Source organism: Sander lucioperca, chromosome 10 (assembly GCF_008315115.2).
Source record: "Sander lucioperca isolate FBNREF2018 chromosome 10, SLUC_FBN_1.2, whole genome shotgun sequence".
Classification (NCBI taxonomy): domain Eukaryota; kingdom Metazoa; phylum Chordata; class Actinopteri; order Perciformes; family Percidae; genus Sander; species Sander lucioperca.
In genome coordinates this window covers 18,756,011-18,777,399 of record NC_050182.1, presented here as the reverse complement: position 1 = coordinate 18,777,399, position 21,389 = coordinate 18,756,011, and the positions used below count along the sequence as shown (strand labels likewise).

Sequence of the window (21,389 nt, the reverse complement as noted above, 5' to 3'; positions counted from 1 at the left end):
ACATCAGATTTTATAAACTACATGTGCTTAGTGTGCAGTAATCTTAATGTGTAAAGTAACTAAAGCTGTAACAGATGAATGTAGTGGAGTAAAAAGTACAATATTTCTCTCTGAAATGCAACGGGGTAGAAGTAGAAAGTGGCATGAAAAGAAAAAGTATAGTACAAGTACCTCAACATTAAAGTACACTGCTTATTAGTTAGCATTAAGCTCCTGACACACCAACCCGACGGCCGACCGTCGGCAGAAAAGTCTGAAAGTCGGACTGATCATTCGGCTCCCGTCTCCCCGAGTCGGTCCAAAAAGTTCCTCAGAACACACCGAATAGACGCCGACTTGAGCGTACGTTCTGCACGTTGGCGAGACGTAATACGTCTCCATAACAGCAGGCGGCGCTAATCTGTATTGTCGCCCAAAAAATGAAAACCGGAAATGACGGAACATCTCTCTAGACCTCGTAAACACAGAGCACGCTGTCGTCAGTCATTGTTTTCATCAGAGAGTGTTGATAGTAGTCAAGAAGGATGGTTGTTGTCATTACTCGCTGAACAGAAGAAAATACGATGGCTAGTAATAGAAGATACTGGCGTTGTCAGCTCCAGTTTTCTCGTACACTGATTCGCTAGTCAAGGGCTAGCACTCCACCAATCAGATTGGTCATTGAGTCCGACTGCCCACTGGCCGATTCAACATGTCAAATCGGCCGAAATGGACGCCGATGGCTCCACCGACTGACGACGGCACGGAACACACCGAACACACTCGAGTCACCGACCTCGCCAGACTGTCCAACGGCCGATAATCGGGCTGGTGTGTCAGCGCCTTTAAATGCCTGAGCTGTCCCCAGAGGAGCCAGCAGTGTCTATATATTCTATTAATGTGTGGATTATTTTCTGGATGAACAGATCAGTTGTTTGGTCTCTAAAATGTCAGAAAATGGTGAAAAATGTAGATCAGTGTTTCCCAAAAAGCCCAAGATGACGTCCTCAAATGTCTTATTCTGTCCACAACTCAAAGATATTCAGTTTCCTGTCCCAGAGGAGAGAAGAAACTAGAACAATATTCATATTTAACAAGCTGGAATCACACAAGTTTGACTTTTTTTCCATAAAAAAATGACTCAAACTGATTAATCGATTATCAAAATAGTTGGCGATTAATTTAATCGACAGCCGTCGACAACTAATCAATTCATCTTTTTTATTTTATCATAGGTTTGATTTTTGTATTAGTTGTATGTTATAGATTCCATTATCACTATTTAAGGTGTGTAAATATTAAAGTTGATTCATCATTATGTTTGTAATTAACTTTTTTTCTACAAGTAAATGGACGTGTATCTGTACACGTAGGTGTATTTCTCCATGTCCTTTTTGTTAAAGATTTTTCGGGGGCATTTTTCGGCCTTTATTGACAGGACAGCTGAAGACATGAAACGGGAGAGAGAGAGGGGGGGGAATGACATGGAGCAAAGGGCCGCAGGTCGGAGTCAAACCCGGCCCGCTGTGTTGAGGAGTAACCCTCTATATATGGGCGCCCGCTCTACCAACTGAGCTAACCGGGCGCCCCTTTTAAATGCATTTTTAATGGAAAAAAGTGAAAAGTTTGGTTACTCTTCACTTGAAGGTATCTCCATAAGAGTGACATGACACTGTCATGAACGTGTAAACATTATAAACAAGTCATATACGTTTATGACATAACGCTTCTGTCAGTGCCATTCGGTTTTTGTCATGACAAGTTATGGTTAGAGTCAGGGTTATGGTTATGGTTAGAGTCAGGGTTATGGTTAGAGTTAGAGTCAGGGTTATGGTTATAGTTAGAGTCAGGGTTATGGTTATAGTTAGAGTCAGGGTTATGGTTATGGTTAGAGTCAGGGTTATGGTTAGAGTTAGAGTCAGGGTTATGGTTAGAGTTAGAGTCAGGGTTATGGTTAGAGTTAGAGTCAGGGTTATGGTTAGAGTTAGAGTCAGGGTTATGGTTATAGTTAGAGTCAGGGTTATGGTTATGGTTAGAGTCAGGGTTATGGTTATGGTTAGAGTCAGGGTTATGGTTATGGTTAGAGTCAGGGTTATGGTTATAGTTAGAGTTAGGGTTATGGTTATAGTTAGAGTTAGGGTTAGGGTTCATGTGTCATGTGTTCATGACAGTGTTATGACACACTTATGTAGATACCTTCAAGTAAAATGTTACCAAATGTTTTATGTATCTTAAATATTGTAAATGACAACTGACTTATCAGAATGGTTGTTTTCTAATGACTGATTGATTGACTGACTGACTTGTGTTTTATCAGTTCTGCAGCACTAAGTACACAGTATGTGTGACTAGTATTATGGTAGTATGTACAGTAGTTCTGCAGTTGAAGTTACCCAGATATGAATATTTGTCCTCCGTCTTGGCCTCTCAGCTGGTCACAGGTCCGTTTGAAAGAAGGATGAGGATACGTGTTCATCTCCTCTGAAATAAACACAAATACAGTCAACAAATTAGATCCTCAACTTCACCACAAACTACTCTGTTCCACACAGAAGTACAGCATTTAGCTGTGTGTGTGTGTGTGTGTGTGTGTGTGTGTGTGTGTGTGTGTGTGTGTGTGTGTGTGTGTGTGTTCTCACTGCTGAGGGTGGAGAGGAAGACTCTGAAGAAGCGCTGGGCGTAGCTCTGCTCGTCGGCCTTCAGTCTTTCCAGGTGGATCAGGTGCTGCGCTACGGGCCAACCGGCCAGATCCTCCACCTGCGCCCGGTCGTAGTGCTCGCCCACCGTCACCACAAACAGCGCCACGCCGTCACATTTGGCTTTCTGAATACAGTAACGTAGGTAGGTAGGTAGATATTTATTGCCATTTGCACAGTTACAGGGGCGTACAGGTGTGTTGGAATTTTTGTGTGTTGCTCTTGGAGTCAGTTTTACAAAAGAATATAAGAAACAATGAAAATATAAAGTCATATCAATATCTAAATATATATATATATATATATAGTAGAAGAACAAGATAAAGACACAACTGCTGTAAGAAAACACAGTTAAATTGTACATACACTGTAAAAACTACTTGTGACTATAGATTTTATTGGTCCTGAGATTTTTCACGTAGTTATTGCACACAGAAAACTAGAGATGTTCCGATACCGATACCAGTATCAGTATCTGCTCCGATACTCCCTAAAACGCTGGTATCAGTATCGGGAAGTACTGGAGTTAATGCACCGATCCGATACCACGTAATAAAGCCCTAAAGAAAATCTACGTTAAATTATAGTTATAATAAAAGAAAGTTCTGGGGCGTTCATTGTTTGTGTTTGTTCATGTTTCACACAGAGTTTAACCTGAGCCAGACTGACAACAAAGATCATATCACATCCATACAGAGATAGTAGTATACAGCTGTTATACATCATATCATCATACAGAGATAGTAGTATACAGCTGTTATACATCATATCATCATACAGAGATAGTAGTACACAGCTGTTATACATCATATCATCATACAGGGATAGTAGTATACAGCTGTTAAAACATAATAAAATATATGACACACTGGTATCAGATCAGTACTGGGTATCGGCCGATACGCAAGTTCAGGTATCAGAATCGATATCGGGAAGCAAAAAATGGTATCGGACCATCTCTACAGTAAACCTAATATTGCACTGGAAACATACCTTGTAAAAAAAAAGACTACTTGTGAATATAAACATTATTGCACCTGGGAGATGTAGCGCAGCATATGTTGGTCCTCGGAGGCCGTCTTGGTGCCCACCACGGCCAGCAGCGCCCTCCTCCTCCGGGGCTGGCCGGCCTTCATCAGCACCTCCTTCAGGGTGAAGTCCAGCGTCTTTCCCAGCGCCGAGGAGCCGCCCTGCTGCGTCATGTTCCCCATCAGGTGCCTCCGCATCAGCGTGCTGCTCTGGTACGTCCCCAGGCCAAACTCCAGCTGGGTAGATTGATTCATTGAAAATGTTTATTTCAAATATGTAAACAAAAAAAGGTATGTATGTAAGCATCATCAGGAAAATGTAGTTAATGTAGCTCTCTGTATAATTGTGTGCATAAATGCTTTTTTTTTTGTAAATAGTATTTTTTTGTTGTATATAGCTTGATTATATCTGAACTTTACCTTTATATGTGGACATTTGCAACTTGTGTTTACATTTTAAACCTTTTAAAATGCTTGGTTGAGCATGTTTGTGTTTTTTATAGTAATAAAGCTATAATTTTTCTAATCGGATTTTGTGTTTTCTGTGTGTTTTTGGGGTCCAGTACGTTGATACAGTACGTCAAAGTGAAAAACTAATTGTCAGGTCATATAGGTGATGTGCTGAAAAATAAGATACCAAACATTGGTATGGTTAACATTTGTTTATGTTGTATATAAAGGCAAAATAAAAAAGTACTCAAAAACAGCCAAAATAGCCCAAAACTCCTAAGGGTTAAAGTATTAAAAGTAAAGAAGAATCCTCCCATTGTAGAAAGTGTAAAGGATCCAACCAGTTGTGTGTTTAATGGTCTGATCATCTCAGCTGGACTCGTAGGCCGTTATATTGTTGACTAGTTTACTTTACAATTAAACAAACAAGTTTATTTTGAAACTGTGTTATATTATTTTAGTGAGGACTCAAATAACTACAGATAATAATAATGTTAGGGAAATCTGTTTATGTTTTCTTACGCGTTTCTGGATTTTTTTTTTATTATTTACATAAACGAGGAAAGAATGCATCCCACCTTGGTAGCCTGGGTACCGCTCTGGACCACAGCCACCCGGGCCTGGCTGCCGGCCCTGCGGGGCTGTTGGCTCACGGCCAGATGTTCCACCACAGAGCCCAGCAGCTGCTGGCCGCCGGCGTACTGATCGGCCTGCATCTCCCTGGAGCCGTCCAGCACCAGGGCCAGGTCCACGTCCACCTGCTGAGGCTGCACCGGCTCCTGGATGAAGGCGCACTGCTCCAAACGTTTGCACGGGTCTGAGGAAGCAATCAGATCCAGAACCAACACACTGAAAAACTGATTTTTTTTTTCCACAGGCAGTTAACCCAAGTTGAGTTGAAATTGAGTTTCTATTTTTTCTATTCTTTTATTAAGATTATTTCTTGGGCATTTAAGCCTTTATTGTGACATAGACATGACAGTGGAGAGAGAGGGGGAATGACATGCAGGAAAGTGCAGCAGGTCGGAATCGAACCCTAAAAAAAAAAACAGTATCCTGACTGACACAGAACTGAGATCATCCAGGTACGTGGAGACACGCCGGAGCCTAACGTGCACCTCTCAAAAAATGTAACTGCACGCCGCTCGGCCGTGGCTTGGTAGCGTTGCATTTCCCCCCCGACTCATTTCCTGGTTCTCCTTCTCCATCAACAACATGAAATCAAGGAGAGGGTTAACTTCAGATCCTCCAGATTTCCCACCGTGGTCAGACACACACACTCCCCACACACACACACTCCCCACACACGCACACACACACACACACACACGCCGGACCTGCTATTCTCTTAAAGAGTTCGTCGCACACACCAATGCACAAGTATAAACATCAGGCCACTTACGTAGGCTACAGAGAAAGCTTTGAGTGGAGCCTCCACACAACCATAAATCACACACAAGTCTCGTGGTTATGACCCAATCGTTAGCCTATTTTTATAAAAACGTCTGCTACGGAGCAATAACGTGAGGTACAAGGTAATGGAGCCTTTTATACATTGTCGTGTTTCTTTAGAAATAAACAACGGACAAATAGAGTCTTTAAACTCTTCAGATGTAAAGTTATTCTCTGTCAAAGTGACGTCAAAATGAATGGAAGTCAATGGGATGCTAACGGGAGGTGATGGCTTGGTAGCATCAAAATGGCGCCGTAGGAGCTACGCGGTCCGAGGAGAAGCTCACCCCCTTGGTATTAAGAGAACGGTTTGCAGCTGCAGCACAATTAGGTCACTTCATAACGTTCCCATGGCAACAGGGGGAAATGGCTGCTCTTGTGTGAAGTAAACGCAACATTTTTCAACTTTCTACTAAGATATATGGGACTTTTTTGCAACGAAAATGCGGGGATTATGAAATCATGCAAGCCCCGCATATTTTGCGCGGAAATCGGCAATTTATGCGGCGAAAGTGCGGCGTATTTGAAAAGATGCGGCTCCCGCATAAATATGCAGACTTTGGCTGATTATGCATTGAATTATGAGATCACATAATCACGTTTTTCTGGAGGGACTGATTAGTGTTTTTGGGAAATGTAGGATTAGAACTACAAGCAGTGTTGCCAGATAAGATAAGATTTCCAAGCTAAACACACACACAAAACCGCCCAAACTTCTTGGCGGAAAACAGACCAATCTGGCAATTCAAACAGACGCAGCAGACGCTGCTGTGCGCTTCATTCAGGACCGGCCAAATTGGCTAGTAACTTTACAATGTTTACCGCCAAAATACATTTTTTCCCCGCATTTGGCGGGTTGGCAGGTGTCAATTTAAAGCCCTGTAACCACGACACTGTTCACAGCCTGATCTCTGTTAAAAGGAATTACGAGAGCCCTCAAATGAAAGCCTTACAGACACTTAGAATAATAATCTGAGTCTTTTAGTGGACGCTAACTGACACTGAACATTTGTCCTGTAGGGTTACATTGTAGCTCGGTTCACGGCTGCCGGCTACAGCGTTCTCGCTCAATACTGTACCTTTGTGATGCTTTGTTCACATTAGTCACGTAGACACTAATGCATAGGAAAATAGGGTCCAAATTGAAAAAAAAACTAAATGGAAATGACTCTTTAATTTGTGGAAATAAACACTATGATCTTCTACTTTGTCAGCGCAACTTAAAGCTACAGTGCGTAATTTCTGTCGCCCCCGTGAGGAATTCTAAGTAATGACAACGTAACTGTCGGTGTGTCCGCATGATACAAGCCTTCCGTGACCACGCACCACCCCCCCCCCCCCCCCCCCCCCACCCCACCCCCCTCCTCCACACAGTTGCTAGTAGCCAAGGAGGACATGGAGGATTAAAAAAACATGATGGACTCTTCAGAAGAGGTCATTGTCTTCACTCGAGTTTCTGCGCGGGAAAGTCGCCGGACGCCACAATCTTCTGAACATAGCCACACTGAGAAATCCAGAGAGAGTTGTGTGGAGCTGATAGTCTTAATTGGCTTTGTAGCAACTCATTTGGCAATGGCTTGAATGTAACGGACGTTCATTAATATCAAAAAATTACGCACTAAAGCTTGAAATAGAGAAACCGCTAACAAAAAGTGAACAAAGAGTTTGAATGTTTAGCAGAGAAATGTGTTTGAATACATTTCCGACAGAAATACTGCTGCATGATTTATATGAATATCAAACCAGGCTCGAGCCTCCCAGCGTACCGTAACAGATTGCACAGTTCTGGACCTTCCTCAGGTCGGCAGCCATGTCCCTCCCCAGCACCGTGAAGATGGAGTTCCCCGAGTCGTCGGCCTGAGAAGAAACAGCCGCTGTCGTTAATCACAGCTCTGAGAACAGCGTTACTGAGCTGAGAACACATAAGTGACATGAAGATCAAACACAAAAGCATCTCCTTAGTCTCCAAACATCTCTCCTCTGCTGAAATTACAACCACGTGGCTTACAGCTTCAGTATCTGTTGTCACGATGAAGACCGATGTCTGGCAGCGGGCAGTGGGTGTAATCTGAGCCGAGAAGAGAGACGAGGTGCAAAGGGGAGTTGGAATGAAGTCGTGTGTTTTAGAGCCAAACGAGAAAAGCTTCTTGGCAGCTCAGATGTTCGTCACTGAGATTGTTTGAAGGGTTGAAGCTTTAACGAGATGTCGAGCTCAGCCGCCAAATGAGAGACACGGTGTAAGGAGTAGGAGGTGAGTTTGTTAGTTTGACAATAAATAAGAGAAATAAAACGTTATCTCCTGATTGTTTCACGGCGGTTACGTTCTAATGAAGAAATAAGACTCGTTTATATAGCTACGTAAAGTAAAGCGCTGTGATTTGTAAGCATTCCACGTATTTACTACTGTATGCACCACAGTGAGCCACCTTGAAAGAACGCTGTGGGCCACGTAGGGAGGAGGTCAGGGTGGATGTTTGGGTCGTAAAACACAGGGCTTTCAAGCTGGGGAGTGGAGTTTGAAAAACAAAAGACTTTCACCGAGGAAACGTGTGTTCCTTAGTATTGTTTTTAATCCAAACCACAATCTTTTTCCTAATCTTAACTTGGTTTGTTGGATTGGGTGGCACCTAAATCATGGTAAAACAGAGGTATGAATTAGCACAACTTTTATGCAATTCTTTCACATCTACTGCAGTCAGATTCACTGAGTTCACTCGGAAGGAATCACTTCACATGGCAAGGTTAAGAGGCTAAAAGCACGTTTAAAACCTGCCCCGTTTCAGCCTCCTGGGTGCGAAGGCTAGCAGTAGCATAACTCGGTGTAGGCAACACCGATTATTTTCGTTTTTCCTCGCTACTGACAGCACTACGTGACAACAAGCAACGTAGCTACGTGTTGAAATCGACCGTAATTCTCCTGTAAACTAAACTGAAACTGCATCTGAAAACATCAATCTCCCTTCATTCTTTTCAATTCAATTTTATTTTTTATTTACACTTTTGCAATTTGAACTGCGAAGACGGCCCTTACCAATCACTTTTTTTAGTTATGATAACCAAATCAAACATACCTCCATCGCTCGACTAATAGCGGGAGCGTTCTTCAGCGAGATGACCACTGGGACGATGTTGAGGCCGCGGTACTCCATCATGGCGGTGACAATGTCGTTAACATCCTGCGTAGGCCCGTTAGAGAGGAAGACTGCCACCTTCCTCGTCAACAGTCCCGCTCGGACGCGCTTGAAGATGTTCTGACCCACAAAGCGCATGGCGGCCCCCAGATTGCGCCGGTTGGACGTCCTCTCCAGGGCGATGTTCTTCACAGCGTCGATCAGCCGGCTCTTGCGCTGGTAGTCCTGGAAGCGGATAACGTACTTTGTGTAGGCGCTGTAAGCCACCACAGCGACACGAGCGCCCGATGGACAGTTGCCCTCAGAGATGGTGATGCCGTCCAGCAGGTGGATGAGGGCGGAACGCTGCCTCTCGAAGGCTGCCGGGGTCACGTCTTCCGACATGTCCAGACCGAACACCAGCTCGGTGGGGAAGGCCGGGCACGCTGATCCACCTGCAAACCAACACAGGAGAGTTCACGTTGAGGAGAAGCAAGTAAAACACTCACCGGAGTCCTCGTGCTTTCTCGCCTTGCAGATTTCCTTGGATTGTGGTGGCACCTGGATTGTGGTGGCACGTGGATTGTGGTGGCACCTGGATTGTGGTTGCAGCTGCTGCCGTGGGCCTGCTCTACGCTCTGCACTGCTACAACTATTATTTCTATTTATAGTTCTATTATCTTTATTGTTACTGTAATTGCTACTGCGCATCATGCCAACTGCTATAATTATTATTAATCATATTTCTGTGTCCCAATCGTCAGCAGCAGATGGCCGCCAACCAAGACTCTGGGTCTGTCCGAGGTTTCTGCCTGTTTAAAGGAAGTTTTTCCTCGCCGCTGTCGCACCAAATGCTTGCTCTTGGGGGGAACTGTTGGGTCTTTGTAAACTATAGAGTGTGGTCTAGACCTACTCTATCTGTAAAGTGTCCTGAGATAACTCCTGTTATGATTTGACACTATAAATAAAATTGAATTAAACTGAATTGAAAAGCTACCCAGCAAACATTGAGACAACTAATGACCCATGTTTGAACGTTTTTCCAACTTCAAAATATGTCCCCAAAGGAAAACTTTTATCTAAAAGGATACTTTTCTCTGCTTGTTCATCTAGTACCAAAAACTTAAAATCTCATGTGCAATTTATATAATAAAAGTTTGATACCTGGCGGCCGTGTATTGATACAGTATTGCCACCGAAAATATTGCGATACTATGTTGAATTGAGTTTTTCCTCCCACCCTTAACTGACGTCTGGGACGTTCTCAGTTTTTAGGATGCATAAAGCTACTGAAGGCACACTGTCACATAAACTTAACAAAAAAAGCTGAATAGGCCCGTTTGTGGTAACAACATATTTTAATGTTGCAAGAACGCCCAGGTACGTCCAAGTACGTCCAAGGCACATTTTTCATTTTTTACAATAACTTTGAATGCACCGCGAGGCTGTAGGTTACCAGTTTCAGTAAACGCACCGTCCGTGTTTTTCCGACGTCGGCATCTGCTGCGCTGCAGAGCAGACTGTTGAATACAGTCACATTTTACACTGTTTAACGTTAGCTGTCAGCATTTTAACCCTGTTTAATCCAGCTGCTAGCTAAAGGTAGGCTAACGTTACCTGCTGTCAGGTGTAGTGTAAAGTCAGGCACCGAAATAAGGCACCGAAATGTTCGTTCTTATTCGGTCTTGTTACTACCGTTTAGGTCAGAACCGGTGCCCTATTGGCACCACGTTTCGGTACCCAACCCTAACTATGAAAGAGCATTATCTTGCTGCCAACCTTCGTCCAACATCAACGTGTGTCGATAGATACATAGATATATAGATAAATAGATAGATAGATAGATAGATAGATAGATATAGATAGATAGATAGATAGATAGATAGATAGAAACTGAAGGGGTTGTGATTTTTTGACATTTTGAACTGTACTCACCAAGGTTCTGTTGTGATTGTTAAAACAGAGGTACGTACCTTGGGAACATGCTGCGTGGAGGAAAAAGAAACAGAACTCAGAGTTGAACTGCAGTTGTTGTCAAAGATCCTCTATACTAAACATAGCGCATGTCAAGCAGCGGCAATGGTATGAAACGGTACACACTTCCTGTCTCCTACATGGGCGTGGCCTCGTTTTAAAGTGTAGTGAACGTCATGTTTATCTAATATCTTTCTTTTGCACCGCTAAAAGACATATGTAGCGTCACGGAAATTAGTTTTGTTAGGGTGTTCAGGGACGTTAGCTGATGTTAGCTTCTCTGTGTTGCCAGATCTCGCGAGAGTTTGGTCCTGAGACACAAACAGGTTTAAAACAAAGTTCATTTTCTCCTGATGTGTCCGTCTGAAAAATGCCATTTTAGAGTCAGAATGTTCTGGAGATATGTGGCTTGACACTCACCACAGTTGTCTCTGATGTAGGTGATCAGCTGGCACTCCTGACAGAAAACAAAAGAAGACGTCTCGTATAAATACTGTTCAGTTCAGGATTTTATATTTCCCTTTAACGTCGGCAGGTGAGGTGAGTTTTAAGGTGGACTTACAGTCATGCTTTTGCTTCCAGGAGATCCTCTGGAACCCTGAGAAGAGCAGAGGACGAGACATTATTAACGTCTACTCTTAAATCAGTACATAAACATATAATGTATTCACAGTGTCGGATAGCAGCAGGACTTAAAGGTGCAGTAGGTAAGACTTATAAAACTAACTTTCTGGCATATATCAGCTGAAACTGACCCTATGTTCCAGTAGAACTACATGTAATTTAAAGGTAATTTAAGCAAAACTCCACCGCTCCCTGTTCAGATGCAACAATCATGGCCGGGGGGGGGGTGTCTAACTGCGTGTCAATCACTGCTCATGCACACGCATTCATTCTCCCTTGTGGGGGGAGGGGCTTAGGAGACCGTTTTGGGCTTTAGCAGAAAGGGATGGAGGGACTGAGAAGTTGTCGATGTTTACATTTTTTGGCTAAGTCCTGGATCTTCACAATCCTACCTACAGCACCTTTAATATGGTATGTAGAGGTGTCCTATAAAGATCTCAGGGTTCCCCCACATTTTCATGGATACAATTTCAAAACCTTTCCATGAGTTTTCAAAGCCCCATAATAAAATGTCCAGGGTCATTCACAATGTAAAACCTGAACAGAACTGTAAAGTATCTGGTAATGCTTTATTTTCAGGTGCGTGTAATAAGCAGTAATTAACGTTAATAAGACCTATAATATAAGTTAATATAAGTTATAAGACCTTATAAGATGCTTATAAACATAAATAAGTCCATACAAGTGTACAACTCATTAAGACTCATTAATGTTAAACATCATATTATTGTTTATAAGATGTCTATAAATGTTTATAATGTTCTAATACGTTCCTACAAGTGTCTTACAAGCAAATAATAAATGTGTTGATTACTCTATAATTTCCTTTATAAAGTAAAATGAATTAACACGCTTCTAATAAGAGCATAGATAAGTGTCTTATAAACAATAATACATGTGTTATTTGTGCTATAATTAACACGTGAACACTTGTATGGACTTGTTTATGTTTCTAAGCATCTTATAAGGTCTTATAAGTGTCTTAATAATGTTAATTACTGCTTATTACAAGCACCGTAAAATTAGGTGTTACCGTTATGTTTTATAATTTCAATGCAACTTTTTTTTCTGGATGCAAGTCCGAAAAAGAATACTTACTACATAATATTTGTGTTCTGGTTTCAGAAGGATGAAGACAGTTGGAGAATACAGAGATACAAAACAGGATATTTAAAAAAAAAAAAACGGTCGACAGAACCGGGGGAAGAAAGTGTAAACGTCGGAAAAAAAACTGTTAAAAACAGAAGCGAAACAAGTGCCAAAAGCAACAACAAGTGACAAAAATTTCGAACAAAGCGACACAAATGTAAAAAAAAAAAAAAAAAAGCCCACCCCCACCAAGGTTTGGGCTTAGCCCCGAATGTTTACAACGTCTGGCTCCGCCCCTGGTCTCAGCTGCGATTTTAACGGTTGAAATAAAAACTTAACTTTGTTGTTCTATACTTGTATGTCTGTGGATCTACTACCTGTCAACAGAATGTGTGCAGAGTTAAGGTGGTCTGAATTCTTTGGCTTTGAGGAGGAGGAGGAGGAGGATAATAAAGATGGACTCACCCTGTGTCCTGCATATCCTGGATCTCCAGGCACGCCTGACTCTCCCGGCCTGCCTGAGATCCCCTGCAGGGATCATGCCAAAAACAAAAGTTACGAGGAAGCAAAAACACAAAAAAATGTTTAATCTAAAATCAAAGCTATGTAACACTCACGCCTCGACCTCGGTTCCCTTTACGTCCCGGGTATCCTTTAGGTCCCTGAAAGCCATCCTCACCCTGAACACAGCAACAGAAATACTGTAAAGTCAACATACTTCTCATATTTTCTCTGCGTTATCTACATTTGTTTGAACACTATCATCTTTCACTTTCCGCTCTCAGTATTTCTCCCCCAGATGAATGAATGATATGTGTTGTTTCAGTGCCGTATCTTATCTCAGCGGCTCCAAAAGCACCTGGACAAATGCCAGAATACACAACGTAAATTCAGTATTCATTAATGTAGTTCCTTGACCTAAAACACAAGTCCTAAAAGACTGAAATCATGTTTTCATTAGGGGTGTCACGACTGGATCAGACTTTCGATTTAAACTTTTTTTTTTTTTCCCAGCAATGCCACAATAAGAGCCACGAGAAGGGAGATGGGTACTTTGCAACAACAGTTTGAGTTTCTCAGAGTTTACAAGGTGCACATGAATGCACCATAGACTCCTTCCATGCTTTACCTTCCTTGTTTCCTTGTTTCCATAATTCACTCACAGGGAGAAAGCTAAATGTTTCCACACGGTGACTTCAGGGAAGTAGGAGGATTTTTCAGTTCTGTTGTTTCTCCGTTATCTCCGACTCCGGTATTTGGAAAAGTGCAGCTGCGGGCTATCGCTAAGCTAATGTTACCCTGCATCTTTAGCTGCATAGTACCAGCCACTAAGCTAATGTTACCCTGCTTCTTTAGCTGCATGCTACCAGCCACTAAGCTAATGTTACCCTGCTTCTTTAGTGCATGGTACCAGCCACTAAGCTAACGGTACCCTGTGTCTTTAGCTGCATGGTACCAGCAGGTCAGCTAACGTTACCCTGTGTCTTTAGCTGCATGCTACCAGCCGCTAAGCTAACGTTACCCTGCTTCTTTAGCTGCATGCTACCAGCCGTTAAGCTAACGTTATCCTGTGTCTTTAGCTGCATGCTACCAGCAGGTAAGCTAACGTTACCCTGTGTCTTTAGCTAGATGCTACCAGCTGCTCAGCTAACGTTACCCTGTGTCTTTAGCTGAAGGCTACCAGCCGCTAAGCTACGCTGTGTTTTTTTCTTCAGACAAAAATAGAAAAAAATACTGGGGGAATCTCAGACCCTGCTTTTGTTTTGACAATTAAAAATGAAAGCTCATTTCTATCGATCTTCAATTTGAAATCAAAATCGTGACACCCCTAGTCTCCATCCGTGAGAGCTCAGCTTTGTATCACGCTGTCCCCGACTTTGAATCAGCGCTTAAGCTGCTGTTTCTCTTCACTGATCCGTCTCTTCTCTGCCGGCGAACAGAAGCTGGAGGAGTCTGAACTGACGTTGGAGCCAAACACACACACACACCGTCCACGTTTTTTTTGGCCCCTGATGATGAACTGTAGGTGACACTGGATTGTATCTGTGCTGCTGTCAGTAAACAGACAGTAAACAGATGCACTCACCCTCAGACCAGGGAAACCAGGGAAACCAGGATCTCCCTGTAACGAGAAGGAAACATGTTGTCTCTTAACCCTTGAGTTGTCCTCAGAAATATGGGCTTCTTTCAACCAAATTGCCCAAAATTAACATGGATGCATGGATGAACGTTGCATGTTCTTCACAGTTAAAATGAATGATTAGTTTCATTGAATTTTGGGTGTTTTATAAAACATTTTAGCATTCAAAATTGTTTTTTAAATGGTTTTAAACCAGTATTCCGACTAAACTTTGACATATACCAGTCTGTGATTCACTCAACATCCTCTGATCTTAACTATAGGTCAAAATAATTCATAATTTCTGTTTTTTTTGTAACTCAAAAATTAGGTATAATCATTCACAATCATTTGAATTAGGTTTATTGACCATGAATAAACAACAGTGAGAAAAACATTTTAAAAAAGCATCAAAAGCATTGCAAAAAAGCATCAAAAATGTCAGACAAAAACGCCCCAAAAAGTTAATTCTGACCCACAAGGACAACAAGTTAATGGTCGATGGGGAAGACGACACAAGGGTCAATATAAGACATGCACTGTATTCATTCAAACAGTCTGGATTTTAGGATTTCTCTGTGTTTCCCATCAGAGTCAGATGAGAAGGTGGGTAACAGTTTCCTACCTTGATGCCTTTAGGTCCTGCAGGTCCGTAACCGTCTCTGCCGTCCTGACCCTGAAACACAGGCCCAGGCAGCCAGATCAGAGCGCTGCACAGCACGGACAAAATAAACTCCTGGTGTACTTACAAACTTTCCAATGCCTCGTTTTATGAGTACAGAACCTAGTTGTACTACTGTAGAAGTTTGGTACCATTCCGGGCATTATTAGTGGGGTCATTTACGAGATACTAACGTGGATCCATTAGCGCCTGCACTAAGCCGTTCGGCTGATAGCGCTAACTCGCCCAATGTTAGACCAAGGGAAAAAAGCTTCTGGGGGGGGGTGTTTGGCTCGAGCTCATGGTGCAAAGGACCCTAGGGGGAAACTACTCCGAACCATCCCTTTAACTTCATTTTATCCGTTGTTTAAGGAAGACTAGCAAAGCAAGCTTTTCTTTGCATGGTGTAAGTTGTCTTTACTGTGCATATGACAATAAACCTCTTGAATCTTGTAAAGGATGTAAAAAAATAAAACAGGATTGTTAGGATAATTATTTATCAAAGAATGGACAAAAATCGCTGGCGTTTCTCTCAAAGTTAATTTTTACTTGCGCAAGTAGAGTCAATTTACAGCACTGACAGCATAGTACACAAAGTGACTAATAATAGCCTTCAACAGCAGCTTTTTATAAGCAAGAGGGAGTAGTATTACAAAAGCAATACTGTCTTCTTATCTCTGGTCAGGCCCGGCGTCTCCTCCGCATGTGCTCTGCCCTCAGGGGCATTCTGGGCTTTTCACACGGTCAGTGGCTCTCATGATTATCTCATGAGAAAACAGAAATAGTTGCACACAGACTTCATGCAAATAGTTTAACACTAAAACGAAACAATTAGCAAGCATAACTTTTCTAAAAAGGATGTAAAAAGAAAAAACATCAAAAAGCAACAACAGAGGCGAAAATGCAAGATGGCGCCGCAGATGGCGCCGCAGATGGCGCCGCAGATGGCCTCCTCGGGACAACGCTCTCTCTTGTTTTTGTTGTTTTTGTTTATTTCCGTGGAAACTAGCCTTGCAAACCGGATTATTTTCAGCAGAGAGAAACGGTTTGCTATCAAGCAACAAACTCCAGAATCAATTTCACCTAACTTCATCGATCCAGAAAGTTTCCTGGAAGTTTTGATCGGAGGAGCAGCCGCTGTTTGTGGGAGAAGGAAACGCAGAAGGGGGAAACGTGCCGGTGTGGTCCAGTAAAAAAAGCCCTATATATATGGGGCTAGGTATCGTCTTACATTTTGGATATCGTGATATGACACAACTGTTGTCTTTTCCTGGTTTTAAAGGCTGCATTACAGTAAAGTGATGTCATTTTCTGAACATACCAGACCTACTAGCTGTTTTATTATTTGCCTTTACCCACTTAGTCATTGTATCCACATTATTGTTGATTATTTATCAAAACTCTGATTGATGATAACATTTTGTGACCAATGTGCACCAATTGTCAACCCTACAATATCGACATCGATGTATTTGGTCAAAAATATGGTGACATTAGATTTTGTCCATATTGCCCAGCTCCAACTGTTCGAACTGCATTCGAGCGAATACAGGGTAAAGGAGCCATGACACACTAATTCAGATGTTTCTGCTAATGTGACCTAAGATGTTAATCAGGGAAGTGAAAGGAAAAAGTTGACTCCTTTATTATTATATTAACAAATATTAAGTTGGACTGATTTGACATATATTGTTATATATTATACAATTTTATCACATCTATGTCACTTTTGCCTTGTCATGGTTTTGTAACATATATAGTTTTTAACTTTGAACTGTTTTTATCTTTTATATACCTCCTTATTTTTTACTCTCTCTATTTATCTCTACTTGTTCCTGTCATTGTGCTGTGGCAACAACCGAATCTTACCTTATATAAATCCAAACAAGAATTCACATCCCAGTTGAGTCTTAGCCATGCTGTCAAAGCCTCATAGGAGCTGTATTTGGTGTTAGTTTGTCTTGCCAGTAATGTGCTTTAGATGTGTATACAAAAATAATAATTTAAAAGGTTAGTTCAAGGAGAACTGACCCTTTTTAAAGACCTGTCTCAGGGATAGGGCTGCCACCTCTTAGTCGATTAGTCGACTAATCGCTCGTTTTGGTCTTAGTCGACTAAGATTTCTTTAGTTGATGAGTCATTTTTTATGCTTATTCATGCTTAATTACTCATTTCCAAGAAACTTATGAGCACATTTCTGGTAAGCACAAGATTTAAAGTGGTGCTTTTGCAGGATTAATTGTGGAGAAAGTCAGTTTTACAGATGGTTCATTAACTACATTTATATTGTGCTTTTCTAGTCTTAACCACCTCTCAAAGAGCCCAGCTCTGTCGATTACATCAACTAATCGATTAATCGACAAAATCATATAAGTGTTAGTCGACTAAGAATTTCTTTAGTCGAGGACAGCCCTACTCAGGGAAGATCTAAAACACACACACACACACACACACACACACACACACACACACACACACACACACACACACACACACGTTACTGAGAGGTTCATGTATTATAGGCATGTAATCTGAAACTGTTTTTGCAGAGGGAGCAGCCCTGTTAAGTAGTCATAAATAATCTGGTGCTCCTGTTTTATGCTGAATTATTGTATTAAACTCCTGATGACTTTGTGTTCTCTACTGTCTTTTACGTAAGTCTTGAGTTATTGTATTTTAAAATTTTATTTAAACGGGTCCATCTAGGGATGTGCATTGCAAATTAGCCTAGACTATAAATGCTGTGGTGTGTGGCATAGGTCCATGCAACGTACTTGTCCCTATTCGAATAAACATTGATGACATGTCTGGAGATTTGAATAATGATTATTAGGCTGTTATAATTAAGAGCTACGCTGCTGTGCCTCGCACGGCGTCTCTCTTACAGGGTGAGACGCACTTTCACCCTCGTTGCATTTCCACCGACCCAGAAAAGGATTTGCCCCGTAGACCACCACTGTAAAAGAGACGTCTGTAATATGTTGCTAGGACACCCCCCCCCCAACTGCAAACATGGACTTCCATGGACTTTTTATATTTGAAAAACTTCCCCCGGCTCGTTGGGCCAGCTACCGACGGACTTTCAGAACTCTAAGTCAGATCCACAGCTTATATATCGTACAGTAAGCACAAACAGCAGATGTTTCAGCTGCTTACCGGCATTCCTCGGGGTCCCAGTGATCCTGGAGCTCCTGCATCACCTGGGTCTCCTGGTTGGCCCTTCAACAACAACAACAAGAGTTAGTCTTTATTTTCCTCTCATGGTCCATTAAACATAACACTGATATCTACCAAAAATAAAAAAGATATAACAAGACAGGAAAGGAGACAAGGAGAGAGGAGACGAGAGAGGAGAGGAGACAAGAAGAGAAGACTAGGAGAGGAGACAAGAAGGGAGACAAGAAGAGGAGACAAAGAGAGGAGACAAGAAGAGGAGACAGGAAAAGAGACAAGAAGAGGAGACAGGAGAGGAGACAAGAAGAGGAGACAGGAAAGGAGACAAGAAGAGGAGACAGGAGAGGAGACAAGAAGAGGAGACAAAGAGAGGAGACATGAAAGGAGACAAGGAGAGGAGACAGGAGAGGAGAGAGGAGAGGAGACAAGAAAAGGGGAGACAAGGAGAGGAGACAAAGAGAGGAGACAGGAAAAGAGACAAGAAGAGGAGACAAGAAGAGGAGACAGCAGAGGAGACATGAGAGGAGACATGAGAGGAGACAAGGAGAGGAGACAGGAGAGGAGACAAGAAGAGGAGACAAGAAGAGGAGAGAGGAGAGGAGACAAGAAAAGGGGAGACAAGGAGAGGAGACAAAGAGAGGAGACAGCAGAGGAGACATGAGAGGAGACAAGGAGAGGAGACAGCAGAGGAGACAGCAGAGGAGACATGAGAGGAGACAAGGAGAGGAGACAGGAGAGGAGACAAGAAGAGGAGACAAGAAGAGGAGACAGCAGAGGAGACAGGAGAGGAGACAAGGAGAGGAGACAGGAGAGGAGACACAAAAGACGTTAGGGCTGCAACTAACGATTATTCTCTTTATCGATTAATGACACAGAAAATCGTTGCAGCTCTACAAGACAAATATACAGTAACACAAAGAAAAACATCAGTTATGATTTATGTATCTGATATGAAAATAACTTCTCCTAGGCGACAGTTTCTCCCGATGAAGGGTTGTACTAGTCTAAACTGACTGGTAGACTGGATATGTATTGCAGGAATCGTAATTCAATTCTTCCTCAACGACGTCTTTCTTTCTATCCAGAAGAACAAGTCAAGATATCTTTCCTAAATGTAAAGCACTTCGAGCTGCGTGATCGTGTGTGTGACGTCACACACCTTTTCTCCGTTAGGTCCACGGCGCCCGGCTGACCCCGGGTTCCCAGCTGGTCCCGGTCCTCCCTGCAGGACAGAACAACAGAGTCAGAGATAGATCGCTGTGGCTAGAAGGGATACAGATACGGCCAGAAGTTACACAAAATCTACAACAAGATAATCTTATAATACTGAAACTTTCACCCAGGTAACATTTCTTTTCTCTTGTTAGGAAAGGATGACATAAACATTTCAAGTTAGAAAAATGAGCAGTCGGTGGCTGCCTCTGTTGTTTTATAAACTGTGTATATCGTGATGTTTTCATTTGGTCTAATGTTGTTTTACTGCACCAGCTGGATCTAGGTTTTCATGTCTCGTAATTGACAAGATTATAAATGAGAATCAGTTCTTATCTGGTTTAAATAAAGTCAAATAAAATACTAAATAAAGTACAGCCAGGAGAGGAGAGGAGAGGAGAGGAGAGGAGAGGAGAGAGGAGACAATAAGAGGAGACAGGTAAGGAAACAGGAGAGGAGACAAGAAGAAGAGACAAGAGAGGAGACAGGAGAGGAGGAAGGAAAGGAGACAAGGAGAGGAGACAGGAGAGGAGGAAGGAAAGGAGACAACGAGAGGAGACAGGAGAGGAGACAGGAGAGGAGGAAGGAAAGGAGACAGGAGAGGAGACAAGAAGAGGAGACAAGGAGAGGAGACAGGAAAGGAGACAAGGAGAGGAGACAGGAGAGGAGACAGGAAAGGAGACAGGAAAGGAGACAAGAAGAGGAGACAGGAGAGGACACAGGAAAGGAGACAGGAGAGGAGACAGGAAAGGAGACAAGGAAAGGAGACAGGAGAGGATACAGGAAAGGAAACAGGAGAGGAGACAAGGAGAGGAGACAAGAGAGGAGACAGGAAAGGAGACAAGGAGAGGAGACCAGAAAGGAGACAGGAGAGGAGACAAGAGAGGAGACAAGGAGAGGAGACAAGAGAGGAGACAGGAAAGGAGACAAGGAGAGGAGACAGGAGAGGAGACAGGAAAGGAGACAAGGAGAGGAGACATGAGAGGAGACAAGAAGAGGAGACAAGAGAGGAGACAGGAAAGGAGACAGGAGAGGAGACAAGAGAGGAGACAGGAAAGGAGACAAGAAGAGGAGACAGGAGAGGAGACAAGAAGAGGAGACAGGAAAGGAGACAGGAAGAGGAGACAGCAGAGGAGACATGAGAGGAGACAAGGAGAGGAGACGAGAGAGGAGAGGAGACAAGAAGAGGAGACAGGTAAGGAGACAGGGGAGGAGACAGGAGAGGAGACAGGAGAGGAGACAGGAGAGGAGACAAGAGAGGAGACAGGAGAGGAGACAGGAGAGGAGACATGAGAGGAGACAGGAGAGGAGACATGAGAGGAGACAGGAGAGGAGACAGGAGAGGAGACATGAGAGGAGACAGGAGAGGAGACAGGAGAGGAGACAAGAGAGGAGACAGGAGAGGAGACAGGAGAGGAGACAGGAGAGGAGACAGGAGAGGAGACAGGAGAGGAGACAGGAGAGGAGACAAGAGAGGAGACAAGAGAGGAGACAGGAGAGGAGACAGGAGAGGAGACAAGAGAGGAGACAAGAGAGGAGACAGGAGAGGAGACATGAGAGGAGACAGGAGAGGAGACAGGAAGCCTTCAGCATGTCCACAGCCTTTAAACAACACCTTCATACTGCTAGTCTGCCTGGCGACACATTTTTTTTTTCCTCATTTAGTCTTTTGGGAGGAATCAGCTCTGAGAAGTTATTTCTGTCTCTGATTAGTTTAACGACATTCATTCAGCGCTCGTAAATAAAGATAATTTAAAGGGTGGGGCCGAGCTATGAAACACACAGACTGTAAAAAATGTCTATAATCAGAACCTCTACAAC

At 42.8% G+C, this 21,389-nt stretch overlaps 1 protein-coding gene across 6 annotated transcripts in view; it reads right to left on the bottom strand.

The window, feature by feature from the left end:
• Positions 1-21,389, bottom strand: part of col6a4a (collagen, type VI, alpha 4a) — a 99,547-nt gene that overhangs the window by 7,523 nt on the left and 70,635 nt on the right. For 5 of the 6 annotated variants that reach the window (XM_036005823.1, XM_036005825.1, XM_036005826.1 and 2 more), the window contains 15 exons: positions 19,516-19,578; positions 18,339-18,401; positions 15,147-15,197; positions 14,489-14,524; positions 13,020-13,082; positions 12,868-12,930; positions 11,252-11,287; positions 11,110-11,146; positions 10,689-10,700; positions 8,677-9,170; positions 7,372-7,462; positions 4,732-4,970; positions 3,713-3,940; positions 2,619-2,802; positions 2,373-2,460 (listed from right to left, as the gene is read on the bottom strand). In XM_036005823.1, coding sequence (XP_035861716.1) covers positions 2,373-2,460; positions 2,619-2,802; positions 3,713-3,940; positions 4,732-4,970; positions 7,372-7,462; positions 8,677-9,170; positions 10,689-10,700; positions 11,110-11,146; positions 11,252-11,287; positions 12,868-12,930; positions 13,020-13,082; positions 14,489-14,524; positions 15,147-15,197; positions 18,339-18,401; positions 19,516-19,578 — 1,748 coding nt within the window. The remainder of the gene's footprint in view (positions 1-2,372; positions 2,461-2,618; positions 2,803-3,712; positions 3,941-4,731; positions 4,971-7,371; positions 7,463-8,676; positions 9,171-10,688; positions 10,701-11,109; positions 11,147-11,251; positions 11,288-12,867; positions 12,931-13,019; positions 13,083-14,488; positions 14,525-15,146; positions 15,198-18,338; positions 18,402-19,515; positions 19,579-21,389) is intronic. The other variant, XM_036005824.1, reaches the window with a different exon arrangement.